Source organism: Manis javanica, chromosome 17, assembly GCF_040802235.1.
Source record: "Manis javanica isolate MJ-LG chromosome 17, MJ_LKY, whole genome shotgun sequence".
In the NCBI taxonomy this organism is placed as follows: domain Eukaryota; kingdom Metazoa; phylum Chordata; class Mammalia; order Pholidota; family Manidae; genus Manis; species Manis javanica.
In genome coordinates, this window is record NC_133172.1 from 4,294,316 (window position 1) to 4,309,335 (window position 15,020).

General features: G+C 44.2%; 1 protein-coding gene and 1 pseudogene across 1 annotated transcript; both read left to right on the forward strand.

Moving 5' to 3' along the window:
• The first annotated feature begins 1,354 nt into the window (after window positions 1-1,354).
• LOC108389523 (vomeronasal type-1 receptor 4-like) lies at window positions 1,355-2,314 on the forward strand (annotated as a pseudogene).
• An 11,485-nt stretch (window positions 2,315-13,799) lies between these two features.
• LOC108405507 (vomeronasal type-1 receptor 4-like) lies at window positions 13,800-14,699 on the forward strand. Its single transcript, XM_017673713.3, has one exon. It carries the CDS (start codon window positions 13,800-13,802, stop codon window positions 14,697-14,699), a length of 900 nt encoding a protein of 299 aa, XP_017529202.3.
• The last annotated feature ends 321 nt before the right edge of the window (window positions 14,700-15,020 follow it).

Here is a 15,020-nt window from a genome sequence, read left to right on the forward strand (position 1 = left end):
ATTTCAGATTAATGGTAGGGCCACTCAAATACCTCCAGGTTTGTAATAAAGACTAGAATAAACCTACAGGATCGTCTAAGCCTGTGCAGAAATGGTGTGTCCAAATGGCAACTGCTGGAATAGAAATGATCTCTCTAAATCTGGGTGTTTGAAGAACTTACAGAGACAGTCATGTTTCCCAGTCAGTATATCCATAGTTTTGATGACATTGTTTTCCATCTTCCAATAAAGAAGGAAGCAATTAAGGAAACAGTAACATTATAACAGGGGTTCAGTAGCAGCTAGTAGCCAAAAAAATAGCTTGTGATGTATATTCTGTGGTTTAAGACTAGTCTCTTATGAATTCCAAGCTCCACAATTTCAATTTACAAAATATACATATTTTGACCTTAGAGCTTCTGTTTTGTATACACGTCTCATTATTTTAAATTTGCACCAACCTTGCCTTCAGGGTAATTCTTTCCCTTAAGTGATGTTAATGAACAGAAAAGTTTTAGATTTGAAATGAGTAATGTGTGTTTTCCACACTAACTTGTCCCGTCTTGGTGTTTCAGTGTCACAATTAGGGCGTGACATAACGCACTGTGACTTCTACAGTAGGTGTCATTCCACACCGGTCACAAAAATAAATTAGTGGGTCTGTGGCCAATACCATATAAAGAACAGCACATGCTTTAAACACAGTTTGTCATGGAACAGGTCCCCAGGATTACACTACAGTCTGTGCATCTACATGTTGTTAAGATGTGTAAATATTTATTTATGATTGATAGAGTTTCTGAGGATTTTATGGAGACATAAGATTTAAAATAAATCTTTAAACGTAAATGGAATATTCGTTAAAACATTAAAATACTACCTATCTAAAATAAGATGATGCATATGAGAATGTGTAAAGACACATAGCTATCTTTTTAAGAACACAGAGTGCTAGCTTTGGTAGAACAGTTTTGTGTTTAAATGCATTGCCAATATGCCGGTCCAGCCAGGTCCAAATCTCCCCCTTCCCATAAAGACAGTATGGAATGTTTTGACAAATCATTAACCTTTATCTGTCTCAATACTACTTATCAATGAAAATATTAGTACTGGCCCTCATGACTTTATGAAGAAAGAGGATGTACCACGTACACTGCCTTACTAGGTAGTGACCCATATTGTGTGAAAGCTCTTTCCATTTTACACAGTCAACTCTTGGAAACCTGTTAAAAATCCTATAATTACTTAAAAGCAGAAACTAAAGGGAGTGGAAACTACTGACTTCTAGCTAACATGGCGCATGTAGCTCATGCCTCTCTCCCATGCAGGAATCTCTGGCTCAGAAGAAGAATTTCACTCCCTGGGATTTTACAGAATGACCGCCAGGAATTTGGCGACAGGAATGATCTTTTTGTTGCAAACTACAGCTGGAAGTCTGGGGAATTTCTCTGTTCTTTACCAGTATCTCTTCCTTCACTTGACAGGATGCAAGCTGAGGCCCACAGATCTTATCCTCAAGCACCTGACTGTAGCCAACCTCTTAGTCATTCTCTCTAAAGGGGTCCCCCAGACGATGGCAGCTTTGGGGCTGAAACATTTCCTCAATGATATCGGATGCAAACTTGTTTTCTATGTTCACAGAGTGAGCAGGGATGTGTCCATGGGCACCACCTGCCTCCTGGGCGTCCTCCAGGCCGTCACCATCAGCCCCAGGGACGCCAGGTGGGCACAGCTTAAAGCAAAAGCTCTCAGGGACATGGGCCTCCGCCATCCTTTGCTGGATCGTAAACATGCTGCTCAATATTTTGGTTCCTTTTCATATGACTGATCAAAGGAAATACATAAATCTCACAAAGAAAATAGACCTTGCCTACTGTTCCACAGAATTTTACGGCAGAATCACACAGTCACTTTATGTGTCTCTGGTATCATTCCACGATGGCTTCTGTTTGGTGCTGATGCTCTGGGCCAGCGGCTCCATGGTGCTCATCCTGCTAAGGCACAAGCGGAGGGTCCAGCACATTCATAAGAACAACCTCCGCCCCAGACCCTCCCCGGAGACCATGGCCACCCAGAGCATCCTCGCCCTGGTGAGCATGTTCGTTTCCCTGTGGACTCTCTCCTTCGTCTTCCACATCTGTCTGACAGTTTTAAAGAACCCTAGTTGGTGGCTGATTAACACTTCTGTGCTGGTCACCGCGGGCTTCCCAACCATCAGTCCCTACGTGCTCATGAGCCGTGACCCCAGAGTGTCCGGGTGCTGCTTTGCTGGGTCAGGAACACAAAATCCCCTAAACTCATAAACACATACATTATGCATATTCACAAAGGCTAGTTGTTTGCTTACTGATCCCCTTCAATCATATCACATGTACACAATGCTCACATCCAAGAGAGTGGTAAACAAGACAGACTGTGCTTGTGCCCCAGCAGCAGTGATGAACGAAATGTGATCACTTTATCAAGTTTGTATATAATATAATCCCCCAGTATCTGTAGTTTCACTTCCCATCATGACAGGTCAACTGCCGTCTAGAGGCAGATGATCCTCCTTCTGATGTATGGTCAGAAGGTCAAAGGTAGCCTGACACGATGCCTACGTCACTCCCCTCACTTCTCATCATGTAGGCATTTTATCATCTCACATCGTCACGAGAAGGGTGAGTGAATGCAGTGCAAGAAGATATTTTGAGAGAGACACACACACATTCACGTATTTTTTATTACAGCATATTGTTTTATTTGTTCCATTTTTAATATTGTTGTTAATCTCTTGCTGTTCTAATGTATAAATTAAACTTTATCATAGGTATCAGTTAAACTTACCTATGATATATATATATGACATATATATAGGGTTTGGTACTATCCACTGTTTTAGGAACCCACCGGGGGTCTCGGAACATATTCCCCATGGATAAGGGGATGATACTCTATGTGGACATTCATATGTATATGTTCTATCATAGTTTTCTATCAAACAATAATACTGGATAATTGCACATTCTAGAATATTGCAATAATTCTTATTCCAACAGTTACAAACTGCTTTTATTTAAATTCTTTGTTATCTGATATTTATCTCATTGTGCTGGTTAATAAATCAATTAAAATCACATGCAAAGTATTATTCATTTTCCTGTTGTTTTAGTTCTATCTCTTAAAAACATCCAGTTCTTTATGTCTGGAACAATGTTTGATTTTAAGAGAAGCTAGGAGTCTACTTACATTTGATAAAACAATGCAGATTTTTAGGATTTGTTTAACATGTACATTGTGGGTTCCTAACAACATGTCTTTTACTTTCTTATTATCTCTTACCATCTCCTGTGTTAAATTTTTACTCTTTTTCTTTAGAAATTGTGCATTCAGTATCTCTCAATTCTTAACCTAGAAATTACAACATGCTTTAAGGACTAAGCACAGTGCAAAGTTATTTAATGTCTTTAAATTCCACCTGGAAAATAGAAGGACATTTCAACACTAATACATGTGCATTTCCCCAGCTTTTTTAAACATGCCTTGTGCAATGATAAGTCAGATCCAGAAATTCTCATGCCTTCTGCCACCAGACTGACAGGATATCTTGTTGGAATTGCAAACAGGGTAAAATTAGAAACTCTTCACGTTTCTGGATAGTTTGGTAAGGACAGATGAGAGACAGATGACTTTCTGGAAGAGAAAAGGACAAAGACCTCTCATGGGGCTCACCCTCACTCACTGGGGGGCAATGAGAAAGCCTCCTGAAACCAGGAGCAGATTCTCTTCACAAGAAGTGGACAAAGGCGCAGTAAGGCCCCCCCACTGTCCATCCTCCTTGTTATTGAGGCTGGTGTGTGAGAGGCAGGATCCGTGCAAGCAACCTGAATGGGCATTGTTTGTTCCTCCCTGACCACTGGCAGGAGGGAGGGCCAAGGAGTTCCCAAAATTGGTATCGCACTTCAAGTGAATCAGAAAATAGTACGAGTTGCAAGCAGCCCAGGGGCTCCTAAAAACTAGAGAGAATCATGTCTGGTGGTGCCTTGCTTACAAGCAAGGGTTCTCGCCCTGTGCACCTCCTGACCCCTTCCTGTGATTCAGCAGCTTTAAGGGAAGAGCTGAACGTGCTTGGGAATTTAGGGGAGAGCAAGAAAAATACATGTGGTTCTGTTGGGCACGGAAGCCCAAGTCTCCATCCTACGTGACCTCTGGGCTGAGGGTGCGCTCAGTGCGGGAGTGGGGGACAGTCCTGAGGACTGAGAGGCCAAGCAGAAGGAAGGGACAGAGAGAATGCAGCTACTGCTTCCAGGTACTCGCAGAGGCTCAGAGAAGCGGGCAGGAGGTGGCAGAACAGGCCCTGCAGTGAAACTGAGAGAAGCCTCCTCGCTTCCCGGCGGTGTCCCTCCGCAAGCCCGTCCGCCCTCACCTGCCGCGCCCTGGGCCCCGACTCTGGCAGAATCCCACTCCAGCCCCTGACTCAAACAAGACCTAAACTCCTTGTCGGTGTTCATGTAGGAAAAAATAGATAACATCAACTCAACTCAGCTGGTATTCTCTGAGAATTCATAGAGGGGAAAAAGGTAACATGTCAATATGGGCACTTTGGATGGTTCCAACCTCCTTGTTCTTTATGCCCTGGAAGCCGCAGTAGGAATTGATGTGGTAGCGCCTGTCCTTCCCCACACCCAGAAGAGCGAGGGAAGGAAATCCCCAAAAGTGGGGATGCAGGTAGAGAAGCACCAGGGAGACAAAAGTCTGCTGCAACTGGCCCCCTGGGTATGGGTCAGCACGTGTCCCCAATGTCTTTATCTTCCACGTCCCCTTTTTCACCGAAAAGGTACAATTCCATTGAAAAAACAAGAAGCCCTGACAGGGATGTTATCATTTTTCTACCAGTGATTGTGGTGAATAAAACCTGAGGAAGCTCTGAATTCTGTTCTCATATTAAGATGGGCTACAACGGGGACTTGATAACGGGGCAGCGTAGTTGAAAGGGCAAGCTCCCAGATTCTATTTCAGCCAATTGGGACCTGGATCCTACCTCAGCCAATCAGGACCTGGATCCTATTTCACCCAATCGGAGCTTGTTCTCTCTCCTCTCCAGTCAGCAAAGAGCCCACCCACCACCCTTAGACCCTGCCAATTGACCAGAGCCACGACCTATCACCCCACCAACTACCCCTAGATCCAGCCAATCAGCCAGAGCCATGACCATCACCCCACCAGCTGCCCTAGAACCCCATAAAACCTTTGTGATATTGAAACTCGCTCTCTCTCTGGCATCTTGCCACTGCGAGGGTGTAGATGAGAGACTGAGCCCGAGCTAGTTCGAATGAAGGCTCTTTGCTTTTGCATGGGTGTTGGCTCCTTGGTGGTCTTCTGGGATTCGTGACTCTGGGCACAACATAGTGACCATAATGCTGTTCAAGTAATTGCACATTAATGATATCCAAAAAAAAAAGATTGACTGGAAGTATGTGGTCGGATTTTTGTCGCCTGGTTCTTCCAGCACTCAGGGAAATGGGACTGATATTTTGGAGTTTGGAGCCTCCAGCAAAGGGCGGGTACCTCCACCTAAAGGTGTCCCTTAGGTTTTGGCTTTGTGGCCTCTCTGACAATACCGCTAAGTACACTGCTTTGGAAAGTTAATGATCATCTCCCTGCTTACCTTAGAGCCTCTTCGGCTCCTCCTCCTGAAATTCCCATTTTCAAGTAAGTCCACTTGAACCACATCACTAAAAGTCTAGCCAAAATTCCTCCCAGACAAGTAGAAGCGGTGCGTTGGAGCACACAAACAGGCTGGCCAGCGACATCTCAGCAATGTGGGGCAAATCAAGAGCCCTCTTTGGTGGAAATTACATGCGCCCTTCAGGCACATAGAGCAGGGACTTGTGGAAATCTTTCCTCACACCCTCCCTCCTGCACACACAGTGATACGCGTGTCGGAGGTGATCAGGAAGTCATGCAAGTGTTGAAGGAAACAGCACCTTGGCCGAGGAAGGCGTTCAGGAGCCGCGACCCCAGTCAGGGCTGTCCTGACGGACAGAATTTCCCTAGACCGCCTTCTGTGGGCCGCGGTGGAGTCTGCGCTACCTCAGATCACACCGCTGCAGCTGCATTACTGATCAGGACAAATAAAAGGGCCAATACAGAAACTTAAGGGCAAACGCTCCTGTGTCCTAAGGCATACCCTGATGGTCTCTGGGGCGAGCTGGGTCCAGGATCCGTGTGATCATTTTTGAGAGCAGTTCTGTTGTTTGGCCCAATCCTGCTGCTTGATAACCTGTAGATGGTCATCTTAAATGCCACAGTAGGCACACTTGGAGGATCTGGCTCGGCCCGTTATTAGATTAATCAGACTGGTCAAAAGAATGAAGTACACGTAGGAAATTGGCAAGAAGCCATGATAAAAATATGGGGGCATTTTGATATGAATAGATTATTTATGTAAACTGAAAGTCAACACAAGGTACTGATTAAGCAAAAAGAGAAATATTAATTAACATTAAATCAATCCAACTCATTATTAATTATTAATAGCTTAGTTATCAGTGATTCGTTAGTATATTAAAACTGATGAAAGAGAAACTTTGTAGTGCAAAACCATGTCAGACTTCACCTTACCAACTGGTCAGTCAGCATTAGCAGTAAGATAGCACATAGATATCACATGCTCCTGGTAAGATGCTCTGAAAGGAACACAGCACTGCTGTGGTCTTGGCAAAATAAAACTGGCAACCTGAGAATCATTCAAATACAACAAACTCCAGCTGAGAGGCTTCTACAAAATCAGCAGCCAGGAAGTTCCAAAAGTAAAAGCAAATGACAGTCTTGGGACAGTATCGCAAGTGTTTAGGCTGAGGGGAGCAGAGACAGGATAACTCAGTGACACGCGGTGCTGGGCCAGGTCCTTTCGACATGGAATACATTAGAAGACAGTCCTGAAACTTGTAAGGGGTTTGAGGATACCAGCCAGCAATGTATCAAAGTTAAGTTCGAGCTTTTGATAATCGTGTTGTGAATTATGTAAGAAAGCATCCTCGTGTCTAGGAATTTACCCGGAAGTATTTAGGAGTTAAGGGGCACACCACCTTCAAGTTAGTCTCAGAGTTCTGAAAAAGCAAGAATCTCTGTATATGAATATGTATTAACATATGGAGAGCAATGGAGGGAAGAGTTAACATTGGGGAAAAGTGGCTCAAAGGTGTGCGGTGATTATATACCATTTTGCTACTGTCTCCAAAGACAAATCATTTTAAAATAAAATAATTATCATGAATTTTAGAAAATAAAGTTTAGAAATCAATTAAAAATATACTCAATAGTTTATATAAGAGACAAACTGTAGTTAAATAAAATTCATTAGTACCATTGTAAAAGCAAGGAAAAGCTGTAATAAAATTAAAATAGATTATTTGAGAAAAGCCAAAAATTAAACAAAATTTTGGTCGTGTAATCAAGTAATGAGGAAACTAAAAGTGCTGGAAATTCATAAAGACCTGCTCTACAGTTAGAAATATTAATTTTTCCCAAGAAAATAATGGTAAACTTTTTTTCATACAAATCTGTGTATCTAGGTGCGATATTGTGACGTACCATAACAAATACATTTAGTTTTGTCCTGGTTCCTGGCACAGAGCTTCTAAAACCCTCAGAATTTCCTAAGTAAGGAGAGCATAAAGGTGCATTTGTTATGATAATGAAGTGACTTTGGACCCTACCTAAGGATGGGGGTTGGTTGCCAAGGGGACCAACCGTGTGACTGGAGGGTTGGAACTTTCAGTCCCACCCCCCTTGGCCTGAGGAGGGGACAGGGCTGGACGTTGAATCAATTACCAATGGCCAGTGATTCACACAATTGTGCCTATGCCACAGAGCCTGTACAAAACCCCAAAAGGTCAGGGTTTGGAGAGCTGTCAGGGTGGGGACCCGGTGGGGATCTGGGGAGAGCGGCTCACTCAGGGAGCACTTACGCCCTCACCTTCTCCCCGTCCCTGGCCCCCTGCACCTCTTCAATCTGGCTGTTCCTGAGTTACATCCTTGTATAACAAACCAGAGATCTAACAAGTAAGCTGTTTCTCTGAGCTCTGGGAGCCACTCTAGCAAATCAAGTGAACCCCCGGAGGAAGTGGGAACCTCAGACTTACAGCCAGTTGGCCAAAAGTACAAATGACGACCTTGGCCTGCGGTGGGCATCTGCAGTGGCTGTGGGTGGCAGTCTTGTAGGACGGAGCCCTTTCTCACGCCGCCTCCAGGTGGGCCGCATCAGACCTGAGGTGCATTGTAGGACACCCAGCTGGTGTGGTGCAGGTGAGACTCTACACACAGGCTTGGGAATGGGTGCTCAACACCCTATTAACTAGGAAAAACTACATATGTTCTTAAAAATATGGTTCGAATAGTAACGGAAGAAAAGAGGTAAAATGGAATCAATCAATTTCAGCATACATACTGTGAAACAAAGAAAAGCTGGCCCTTATACCAGGGGCCACCACGAAGATTTCTAAGGCCTAAGTACTTGAGGATTTCTTTAACTCTGGGAGTCTCAAAATGGTGCCCAATGGAAAACTGAAAAAAACCAAACAAAGCCCATCTCTTAATTAACTTAGAAGCTAAACAATTGGCATCCATAGTCCTGTTGATAGATAAGTAAAATGTTTGCCTCTCCCTTTAATTTCCTTGGGTGCCAGGTGCCCACCAGCAGTGTATCCCCCTGTGGGTAAAACTGCAGTATTTCCAGAATCTCTCCCCCGCCTTAGTGCATCTGCATATCAACAGGTGTTTCCAAGGGGTGGAGAGCAGTAGCCCACCTCCATATCAGTAGGTCATTATAAGGGGGGATGGCGCGAGGGTGTATCTGGATCGAGAGGGAGGGCGGGTTTCCTTTTGGCAGGCGGGTGGCAGGAGACACAGGAGAGTGGAAGTGGACGACTCCTTGTTGGCAATAAACGGGTTTCTCCCACTCTATTTCTCCCTCTGACCGATTTCAGTTTCAAAGGTCATTTGCCCCAGGCTGGGAACATGTTTTCCCCCTCAAGAGTTACACCCCCTTTTCTTTGCATAACACGTCTTGCGTAAATGAAAAGTGCCCCCCCTGAAGTTCCTACTCTCTTGCCATTTTCTCCAGGACATAAGCCTTGTCTGACTTGGGCTTTTTGGAACATATCTGCCACCCACCCCATAAGAATTAGATCATCCCAGGCCTACGTTCACATTTTGGCTCAAATGAAACACTGTCTTCATTTTCAAGGTGATTTGAATGAATGTTTCACTGACAAAATTTTAAGGCAGTTAACATATTTAATCCCCAAAACTGCAGGAAGTCTGGTCTGTTTGAAAGGCAACTTCTATGAAAATTTCAAGGAACATATTGCTTCCATTTTGTGTCATTCCTATGAATATATTTTAAAGAATCGATTTCCTCTAGCCTCCTGTCGGACTTGATTATTAGGAAATGCAAGGAAATACGAAATACAGAATAAACTTCAATTCCCATCAAGTATATACATGCAACAGTTCTAAAAAAAGATTAGCAATTTTAATGCGCTGGTGTGGTGATTGCACAGAATTTCTTAAAGGAATTCATTCTAGCAACAAGGGGATTGTTCAATATTTGGAATGTTTAAAAAAATCCATCTTAATTGTTTGAAATGTAAAAAGAATGTAACCCCAGCCATGTATCCACATGCGGGGGACATACATTCATAAACACAAAACCAAGGCTGAGGGAAAGACAGCTTTTATACAACAAGCTTCCAGCAACCATTGTATTGGGTGATGGTAATGGGACGCCCCTAAAATCAGGAATGAGACAACAAAACTGGCAGCAGCTGTTCGGGACAGCGTTAGACATGGTGGGCTAACCAGTGACAAGGGTGTAATGACAAGAAGAACATTTAAAAAGAAATACAAGAGAGAAACCCACAATCAGGACTGATTTCCAGCCTGGAATCTTCTGGAGAGTCCGTGCTTTTTATAAAGTGTTAGAACAGAACAATGAGCGAGTAGCCAAGAAGACTCCGTGTATAACCATCCTTGTATTTCCATGTGCACAGCGATAATAACAAAAAAGAAGAAGCCAAACAGAAATAAACTTGCCAGATCCAATAACGAGAACCGAGGGTCCCAGTCAGTCACAGACACACTCCCAGTCAAGCCGCTCACACAGGCGGTGCAGTTCAGGATGAGGGGCAAGAAACCACAGACATTAGTAGCTTGAGGCCACTTTGTGCGGCCAGCTAGTGACAGAGGTTAAGTGAAAACACACCAGCTAGAGTCTGGGGAAGTCTGCTGGTGGCAAAACAGGTTTTAGGCGAAAGCGAAACACTTAGATTCTAGATGGAGAACAAAGGTAGCAAACAGTTGCCCCAAAGTGCATTATATGCTAAGATATTAAAAATCCCATCCCCTGGCACTGGGACAGTTCTGAAGCTGACCGTATCAGGGCAAAAAGAAGGTGTAGCCCCTAACCCTCCCTGTTCAGAGAAAATCCCACCTATCCTGATGACTATGCCACCCCCTGCTTAAGCCCCAGCTATATAAGATCCCCCAACGCGAACCTCACCACACGGCTCACCTCCAGCATCCACACACCCCCTCGACTGTGTGTACCCTCACTTTAATAAACTCCTGTCTGCTTGCATCTGCTCAACCTGCTCTTGAAATCTTTCTCGGTCAGAGGAAAGAACCCGACTGTGGCCGTCTCTGGGCAGAGGGCTTGCCCTGGTGCCCAGGTGAGACCTGCCTGGCACAGGCCACCTGACAGCACCGTGACCTGAAGTGGCAATGCTCGCAGTACAGTTTAAAGGTTGCAGATCGCAAGTAACATCTTTGCAGGTTGTCGCAAGAATGGAAGAAGTAAAAAGGGTAAGAAGTACCCACTTTTTCAAACACCCACATGTCTGCAAATAGCCCTCTTCTTCCATATGTGAGCAGCTTACCTAAATGCACACGCCCAGGCTGGTGGTGTGAGTGTGACCTATGAACGTGAGTGGAACTGTGGAACTTGTGCGTCACAGTGCTTGTAAATGTGTTTATGTTCAAGAATGCGGGTATTGCAACTGTATATTTGTGCGTGTGCATGCTCAGGTGTGTCTGCCTCAAAGTGTGGGGGTGTGGACTATGGACCATCTACCATCACAGCTGTAATCCCGACTCGGAAATTCGAGGCGCTGGCTGGTGGGCGCCGCTCCAGGTGTGAACTTGTTTATATCAGAAAACCAAAGAATTTGAGCTCATAGTTTATATTTCTTAAGGAATTACAAAAGCTATGCTCCTGACTGAAAAATCAGCAAAAAAGCTAAGTGTAGAAAACTGGTAGCTATTCAACATTCTTGAATTTAGGGGTAACATCGGCTTATCTCATGGTTAAAGAAATTGTAAAGTCTGCCTGTTGAAGTGTCTGATTCTGCCTGCCTGTAATGTCACCCTTATATTTGTGAGTCACTCATGAACTTATATATTTCTGTGACTAGCGTGCTGTTTAGAATCCCTATATTCACTGAGGGTCATGGGGAAAGGTGAAAGTTGGTAAATACAGCTCGCAGGAAGAGCTCCGGAGCATCTAGACTTCCAAATCAGTTGACATTGAGTTATGTAAATAAGTCCAGCGATTTTCCTGCAGATTATTGTCAATGTGGTCTTCCTTTTACCTGTATCTCTTAGAAAATCTTTCCCAGGCACTTTGTTTCCATTTTTGTTTCTGATTGCGCTGCCGCTCGATGGACTGAAGAGTAGGCAAGAATTCACTTTTGTGTCTAAAACTTCAAAGGTGAGCAAGGCAACTAGGGTGACTCACAGCTTGGCCGCCAGTCTGACAGGCGTCGGCCGCGGTGCTTCCTGCCCCCCCCCAGGGATCCACGGAAAGAAAGAGCCTTCCGGAGAGGTGCCGTGGCCTCTTTGGGGGATCTGATCATTGGAAACCTCGGATTGTGTTTTGATAATAAGCAACTAGGAAACGAAAGTTTCTCACAAATAATCTCAGTCCCCCACAGCTGCCCTCACGGGGCAGCTACAGGTGAAAACATAATTGCACTTCCGTGGGGAGGCCAAGTCACAGAGGCGCACACCCATATGTCAGGGTCTGGCGGCCTCAGCCGCACACACAGCAGCCGGTGGCCGTGAGCAGCATGCTGAGCCCCGCAGCCCGGCAGCCAGGAGTGGGGTGAGTGTGTTCTGTCTTACTCTGAGAGGCAAAGTCCACAAGCGAGGAGGGGTGTCTGAGTCTGGGGGAGGGGAAATCCTGGAAAAAGAGATTCTTCTGGGTTTAAAACTGGTACAATCGCAAGATCACATATGCAGAAAAAATAACCTCAGGCTTGAGCTGATTTGTAAAGGAGATGGGGTCCCAGACCAATCTCCGGTGGCTGCTAACGCGATTTAGTGCCATCCTCCATGACAGGGACTTGGTGTTTTGTCTAAATGATAAGGAAACATGATTTTTAAATGTGCGTACGGACAGTACTTCTGACACGTGCTGCTCAGCCTACCTTACAGGAATCAAAGAATCAAAGACTATATTTTCAGGATTACTGGAGGTGCACCTATACTGACTCCATGCAGAAGGACCAAGGTACATCTTCAGGAATTATCAAACTCTGTGCAGAAACGGTGTATTGGGATGGCAGTTGCTGGAACAGAAATATATTCTCTGCCGCTAGGTGTATGAGGTGCTTCACGGAGACCGCCCACCCTGCTGGACACCTCGGGGTCTCTTGATTTGGGTGAGACTCTTCCATCATCAATTCTGGGAAAAGCATTCAAGGAAAAGGTAATGTAATAATAACTGGTTGACTGCAACGCCAGATATAAATTATCTGTTGATATATTCTCAGATTTAAAATGAACATCATGTGAATCCCAAGCTATACAATTTATAGAATCTCTCTCTCTATATGTATCATACCCATTTTGAATATGTGTCTATATTTTAATGTATTTCACAAATCTTACCTATTAGCAATAGGGAGTCACTTAAGTCATATTAATAAATAAGTTTGAAATTAGTAGTAGTTTCTACCTTACACTAACTACTTTATCACAAATTGGTGTTTCAGGTCCCATAGTTTAGGGCAAGAAATAGGGCTCAGAGATTTCTGTGACTGGTGTCATTTGGTGCCGGGCAAAACAGAAAATTCTGTTTCTGTCACCATCCCAATACTGAGCTAGTTGTGCATTCTTTAAATGTAATTGTAATAACACAGGTTCCTATAGAATTATGCTGCAATATTTTTGTGTCTCAATATTTTTAAGAAATCTAAATTCCCATGCATGTTTTTTTATTGGCTTTCACAAGAAATCTTTGTATATAAATAGAAACTTGTTACAAATAAAAGTATAAAGTAAAATACTACCACTCTAAAACGCAATGACAAGATATGACAATGTGCAAACCCAGGCCGGATTACTGGGAGAACACCGCTAAGCCATCGGGTCAGAACAGCATCTGGCCAGTGCGCTGCCTCGTCACCAGCCAGTCCAGGTCAAGGCCCCACTTTGCCCATGAAAAAAGTTTTAATTTATGCAAATCACTAAAGTCTACCTTCCTATGTGCTCCTTATTTTTTGAATGAAAATAAGTACTGCCGGTCTCTCGGGATTACAAAGAACACTGAATTTAGTCCATGTACAGCCTCCACAGCAGGGATTAAAATCTTGTGAGAGCTCTTCAAAGGTTCTGCAGTCCAGTTTTAGAAATAATTAATGTTTTCCCCTTATCTGCATGTTTCTAGGTGGGAATTAAGGTGAGAGGGGAGTGCTGGATTTCAGTTGACTTGACGTGGCCATGCCTCATTTTCCCTCACAGGAAACTGTGACGAGATACCAGGCCAGGGGGATGACAGAATGGCCACCAAGGATCGGGCCATGGGAATGGCCTTTTTGTTGCAGACTATGGTTGGAATTCTGGGGAATTCCTCTCTTTTTTGCCACTATATCTTCCTTCATTACACAGGATGCAAGCTGAGGTCCACAGACTTGATTCTCAAGCACCTGACTGTAGCCAACCTCTTAGTTATTCTGTCTAAAGGCGTCCCTGAGACAGTAACAGCTTTTGGGTGGAGCCACTTCTTCAGTGATGGGGGATGCAAACTTCTTTTCTATGCTCACAAAGTGAGCAGGGATGCGTCCGTTTGCATCACCTGCCTCTTGAGTGTCCTCCAGGTGGTCATGATCTGCCCCGCGGACTCCAGGTGGGCAGAGCTTAAAGCAAAAGCTCCCAGGAACACGGGCACCTCCGCCATCCTCTGCTGGACCCTGAACCTGCTGCTCAATGCCTCAGTCCTGGTGTATGTGGCCGGAGAGAGCAGCAACCAAAATACCACAAAAAAACACAGTTACGGCTACTGTTATACTCAATATAATAAGAACATTACGGAGCCATTCTATATAGCCTTGGTATTATTCCGTGATGGTTTCTGTTTGATTCTCATAATCTGGTCCAGCGGCTCCATGGTTTTTACCCTGTACAGGCACAAGCAGCGGGTTAAATACATACATACAAGCAGTCAATCCCGCAACTCCCTGCCTGAGACCAGAGCCACCCAGAGCATCCTGTTCTTGGTGGTCACCTTTGTATCTCTGAACACCCTCTCCTCCAGCTTTCACATTTATTTGGCTGTTTTAAATAATCCCAGTTTGTGGCTGGTCAACACCTCTACACTGATGGCTGCGTGTTTCCCGACTATCAGCCCCTACATTCTCATGAGTCACGACTCCCGAGTGCCCAAGCTCTGCTTTGCTTGAGAAAAGAATACAAAAGTTCCCTCAATTTGTACATTTAAATTTAGCATTAAGTATATACACCTTATACACAGTCACAATGGTTGTTTATTCGCTAATCCCCTCAGAGTGTAAGTACATTCCTGAAACAGCCGTATTAAAAGAAAGTGGTAAACAAGACAGACAGAGCTTCTGCTGCGAAATAAATGGAATGTGACTATAAATAAAATGTTATCTAATTATCATATTAATACTTTTGTAATAGGAATCTAACAATGTTTGTAGGGAAGAATTCAAGTCTAGGTAGTCCTGAAACATCTAGGTATTTTGGAGAGGTCACTGGAC

Coding starts and splice junctions, on each gene's coding strand:
- LOC108405507 (XM_017673713.3), top strand. CDS start 13,800: ATGGCCACCAAGGATCGGGCCATGGGAATGGCCTTTTTGTTGCAGACT.